We start from the raw sequence: 6000 nt of genomic DNA on the forward strand, positions 1-6000 counted from the left end.
ATCTGCTTTGAAATTATTTCAAAGTAAAGCAGGCTTATTTTTAAGAAGTTACAAAACACAACATTGTAAATCAACTATACTTCAATAAAATTTTTTTAAAAAAGAAAGAAGTTGTATAATTACAGTTGATTCTTGAACAGCTTTGGGGTTGGGGGTACTGATCCTCCGCGCAGTTGAAAATCTGCATGTGACTTATGGGCAGCCCTTCGTATCTGCGGTTCCTCTGCATCTGTGGATTCAACTAACTGCAGATCGTGTATTTACTATTGGAAAAAATCCCTGTGTAAGTGGACCCATGCAGTTCAAACCCCTGTTGTTCAAGGGTCAACTGTATTTAGTTTTTTTCTTGACCCTTTCCTTCTTTTAGTCCATCCCTCTTCAGGTAATTATAGCTATAACTAAATATAAGCCAAAGGAACTTCTGGTTATGATTTTCAAAGTCGTTTACATGTCTAGCTCTTGGGGGGTCAGCACACTGTTTTTGTAAATAAAGTTTTATTGGCACACAACCACACCATTCATTTATAGATCATCATCTGTGGCTGCTCTCACGTGACAACAGTACAGCTGAGTAGTTGGTACAGACACCGTATGGCTTCAGGCCTAACATATGTATTGTCTGGCCTTTGAAGGAAAAGTTTGCTGACTCTTGGTCTAGAAAATCAAGATGAATTCAGGATATTAAAAAAAATTTTTTTAATTATTAAAATAGATATGTGAGTTGGTATGTATCTAAAAATTGACTCTAAATTCTCTTATTTCCCCCTTTTAAATACAGATGATTCACCTCCAGCGGAAAGGGAACCAGGAGAAGTTGTGGACAGCCTGGTAGGCAAACAAGTGGAATATGCCAAAGAAGATGGCTCTAAGAGGACTGGCATGGTCATTCATCAAGTAGAAGCCAAACCGTCTGTCTATTTCATCAAGTTTGATGATGATTTCCATATTTATGTCTACGATTTGGTGAAAACATCCTAGATGTCATCACGAACTTTGCCAAATTTGTGGAACTATTAAATGTATAATTTGTAGACATAAAGACTTGATTGCTTTCCAGTTTAATGAAAGCTTAAATGTCCCTGCGAACCCACAATCTCTGCCAGCAGAACTGGTTTTGTTCTGAATAGTACAGATTTATGTGAACACAAAGCATTTTGTGTAAGGAACTCCTTCCTCTTAAAAGAAGTCTGTCTGTTTGGAAGGGAGTTACAGGCAAGTCTGGTAAAAGTTAAGCTAGTATCATAGTCATTTAAAACTGTAGTAGATCTTATCCACTTTCCCCTTCACGCTTAACACTGTTATTCTGCTGCCACAATGCAAGCATAGTTTGGTATTTTTGTTATTGCCTTTTTTTGAGATATATATGTATCTATATCTACCTACCTATCTATATCTGTGTGTATACATATATAATGTATATATACATACACATAGATCTGTGTGCGCGCACGCACACACACACACACACAAACACACACACACTTCATGGGCAGTCCTTTCTTTGTGGGTTGGAGTGGGGGTTACATAATTTTCTCCAGTTTAACAGGAGTGCTGACCCAAGCCACTTGTATTTAGTGTATTCAGTGTATTACTGCTGTTTATTTAAAATTAAATTTGGGCACAGGAAGCACATCGGGACATTCAGCTTATTTTGAAAGTCAAGTTCAGAGCACCATTTCAGTCTGGAGGCTTTAAACTGTAAATTAAAATATGAATCACCTGTGAACATTTAATGACCCACATTACAATTTTACAAAACAGTTAGAAATCTGGGTAAAAGGCTGCCTTTAATTCTAAGCTTTGTACATTATTTGTTTACATTTTTTTAATCATAAATACTTCTTTTTAAGCAAAGCCCAGGTACTTGGTCCACATAGTGTAATGCAGGTGTATTTTGGATGGCACATTTGGTCCATTATTTGTACAAATTAGTAATCTGGAATTTTAGTACACGGATTTAAAAGGCAACAGTATATCAGCGGTTTATGTGTATTTGGTAAGTTCCTGGAAGAACGTAGTGCTTTTATATTAGAAATGTAAGTTTAAGAATGACGTTGTTGCCTTTTAACAAGTTCTCTGGGGTACCTTTATTTTTATTACTGTTATTACTGGTATATGATTATGGTCAGAAGGCTTTTCCCCCTCGGCTTTTCCCCTCAGAGAATGTCTAGACAAATAACAGCTTAAATCCCTGACACCTCTCGGGGTGCTGTATGTTCTTGCTCGTGGTGTGCTGTTGATGTGGATTCATTCCATTTGGTGGATCCTGCCACATCAGGGTCAGTCACCTGCACTGGCTTGTGGGTGTGACTGATAGCAGCCCTTAGCCACTGAATCCTTTCCTGCAAGGTTGTTTTAACTAAAATAGAACTGCAAAAGTGGTTCATTTAGCAGCAGAACATAAGCCTATCACTTTGTTTTGGATGATCCCTGGCAGTTTGAAAGCTAGGCGAAAGATGATTTGTGAAACCGGTCTTGTGGAGGTTGAAAATCTTACCTCAGATTTGGGCAGAAAGCTTAAATGCATATGAATCTCAGTCAAACACCAGGTCTGTGTGACGTCTCTCATGGCTGTTCTTGATGTTAAGAGATTCTGTAGTTTCAAGGCCGCGCTCTGCGTGGTTTGTGTGATGCCCATTTTTGCCTTCAGGAAGGCTGTGCCTTGTTGTGCTGGTGGGTGGTAACCTCGCGCACCATGTAAATACAGCACCCCAGTTCTCTCCAGCGTGCCCAGTGCCTCACTGAGGGCAGCCAGGGGTGAGCTTCTCCGTGCAGTGGGTACCCAGGTCTTAGATGTTCCTCCTGTGCTTGAAACAAGTATCATGCTACAGATCTGTCCTCTGTTCTCCTGGAGGCTCTTGTAAGAGTTCCTGCATGTGAATCTCAAGGTTGAGCCCAGCTCCCCGTGCCCAAGTGGACACGTGTGGCCCAGAGAGGGAGTTGTCCAGCGTGCACTGCATGAACAGGACACAGTGACTTCAGACTGAAAAATAAAGTCCTTTGGAGGCATCCTGAGGGTTGGGTCAGTTGAGTTGAAACATTTCTGGCATTACTTAATGACTTGCATTGTGGTTTTTCTGCAAGTACCTTTAGCAACTTTTAATACCACATGATCTCTCTAGATGAATGTGACGTGATTTATTATCATCATTATTTTAATCATTGTTCCATTTATTGCCTTTAGGGTTGAAGGAAGGGGAAGGGGTCTTTTTGTTGTTCTTTTTTCCTTTTTTTTTTTCCCCATTCTTTTTTCTTTTGGTGGCTTAAACCACACTTCCTGACGCCATGACTATGCTCCCCAGCCGAGTATTTCAGGCTTCGTCTAGGCTCATGTTTCAGATCTGCATGCACTGCTTGCATTTTCCTGGTATCGGAATGTTGGTTCCTTGTTCTAGGAATGCAACATTAATTTCCAAAATTATCATGGGACTTGTGACAACACAAGACATGAATCTCTGTATAAAATGTATTGGCCTTTCTCATTGACCTGCTATAGTATTATTGTGTCGTGTGTGTGTGCGTGCGTGATGTCTGGCTGCCATGTAAAGCTTCAAAGGAAAACCTTAAAAGCAGACCATCCTTTTTTGCATGCTCTATTCTAAGTAGAATGTTCAATGTAACTAACTAAAATTGCATGTTAAATATATTTAGGTTTTTTGTTTTCTATCTTTGTTTTTATTTGTTTTCAGTTTCTGTATATTTGCTTAACTGTGCTGTTTCAGTGGTTGTAGGATAAAGATGCACTGGTGAAGCAAATGTAGTGCCAACAGAAGGTGATTTTCCAGTTGTGTATGTCATGCAGCATTTGAAGGGACTGTGCATTCTTAAAACAGTCACAGTTGCTTCTAAACCAGATTTCATTTCTATTATTGTTTTACGTGCCAAACCCTGAAGTGCATTGGGCTTGAATCTCTGAACGCTGTGGACCCATTAGAAGACTGTTTTGATTGTCACAAATTGTAGTGCCTGAAGACATCCTTGAAGCTGATTGTCTTAAAAAAAAAAAAAAAAGTTCTCCAAAGACAAAACAGGAATTATTGTAACAGAAAATAATTATGGTCAAAATGTCTGTGGTTCCTTGGAAATGCTGCGCTTTTTGTATTTTCCATCATTAGTGCAGTTCGAACGAATGTGTATAGTTCAGAGGTCTTCGTGTTCGCATTTTAAAATTAGGTAAATGACCTCATCTTTCAAGCTTGAATTCATTTTTAATTTTAATTTTATTTTATACAATGTGTAGACAGTTCCCTGTTCTCTGCATTTAGAAGTATAAACAATATAAATCTGTTCATTCTGTAAGTAATTTTTATAATTATGATGTAACTCTATCCTATCCTTAAAACATTTAAAATAAACCCTTTATGTGCAACTTTTGACTGTAAATTTTGTGCTTATGAGCAAACTGATGTGTTAAACGTGCTTCTGAAAAAGTTTTTGAAGTTTTACTTGAAGATTTTGAGAGACCTTTTTTCCCTCTTTTCACCAAATGTAAATGTCAGATATATATAGGAACAGAAAGAAATAGAATTTTTATTTGAATGATAATTAATAGTACCTGTAAAGAAAGGGAGCAATAATCAATAGCCCCAATATATTACATAGTCCAAAATATGAAAGTTTGTGATTAGCAATTAATGAGAAATTTCAATTTATCATAAAATTTTAAACTTAAAAGAATTGTTTAAATAGAATTAAATAATGTGTGTTTTATACTTTCACATCTTTTCTTGCTATAATTATATATTGCTTTTATTAATACTTAAATACCAACTAGTGAAATTCAGCAGTGAAACATCTCCATTTTTTTTTTCAGTAGTAAGGACAAAGACATGTAGGTAATACTGGAACTATATGTACTCTGTATTTTATCTTCCTGGATAATTTTATCAGTGAGGGGGAAAAGTAGAGTTTATGGTATGCCTGCCCTTAATTAGATTCCTTTTTTATGTTTCCCTGTTTGGCCCGAGGATCCGTGGTTAAAGCTAGGACGGGACAGGTCGCTTTTCTTGCTGCCACAGTGGTTGCGGAGGCTTGGCATGGCAGCTGCAGTGACCACTGCTGAGGCCCTGGCCAAGGGGATGCAGGACCACCTCTCAGACTCTGGTGAGAGGAGTCGCGGACAGGTGTAGGGAGGAGATGAACCTGGAAGCACACGTGTTCACCCTGGGCGAGATCTTACAGTCGTCTTCCTGAAGGTAAATCACTCATTGCAGTATCGAAGGTACAGCTCAGGAAATATTTTCCCCCAAAATAACAAGGCAAGCTTAGTCTAAAGGTTGGCGGTTGCTGGCTGCTGTTTGTAAACTGAAGAACTAGGTCTAGAGCAGTCGCCACTATTGGAGAATTGCAGGGATGGGCTTGTTTTCCATTGTTTCTTCACTTGGTGCAGTCACAGCTCTGTGATAATAAAGCATTTGATAAAGCACTAGCAAAAGTGCTTAATAAGTACCTTGCCAAACACTTTGTTTTTTTGTTTTTGTTTTTTGACCATGCCATGTGGCATGCGGGATCTTAGTTCCCCAACCAGGGATCGAACCCATGCCCCCTGCAGTGGAAGCTCAGAGTCTTTTAACTACTGAACTGCCAGGGAAGTCCCTTCATTTAATTCTTAATACTGTGAGGAAGGCATGACGTTTTTCCATGTTGAGCTGTTGTAAAAGGAGTGAGGGTTGGGTACCTTGTCCAGGATTACAGAGGCCATCAGGACTCAGACCCTCAATGCTGTGCCCAGGCTCCAAGCTGCTGTGTTCACACCTCAGAATTAAATTACTTCAGTGGGGTGATTTGATTTGAATAGTCCATGGTCCAGTAATTTCTATGGATAATTTTCTGTAACCTTATTTCGTACATTGATAGCAAAAAGTGTTTTATTTCCAAGTTGCATAATAAAAGGTTTTATGTTAAGTCACTAGAATGTAGAAATCTCTTTATAGTGAGAATTGTAACCCAAAGTTATACTGAATATAGCTAATAAAAGATGAAAATAAATATCTTTTATTT

The 6000-nt window shown here is 38.5% G+C and overlaps 1 protein-coding gene across 4 annotated transcripts in view; it reads left to right on the top strand.

Annotated features, from left to right (window-relative positions):
- Positions 1 to 1149, top strand: part of SPIN1 (spindlin 1) — a 62274-nt gene extending 61125 nt beyond the window's left edge. For all 4 annotated transcript variants that reach the window (XM_059926983.1, XM_059926985.1, XM_059926981.1 and 1 more), the window contains one exon: positions 779 to 1149. In XM_059926983.1, the coding sequence (XP_059782966.1) occupies positions 779 to 978 (200 nt within the window). In that variant the 3' untranslated portion in view covers positions 979 to 1149. The remainder of the gene's footprint in view (positions 1 to 778) is intronic.
- Positions 1150 to 6000: the final 4851 nt, after the last annotated feature.

This window comes from Balaenoptera ricei, chromosome 6, assembly GCF_028023285.1.
Source record: "Balaenoptera ricei isolate mBalRic1 chromosome 6, mBalRic1.hap2, whole genome shotgun sequence".
NCBI lineage: Eukaryota > Metazoa > Chordata > Mammalia > Artiodactyla > Balaenopteridae > Balaenoptera > Balaenoptera ricei.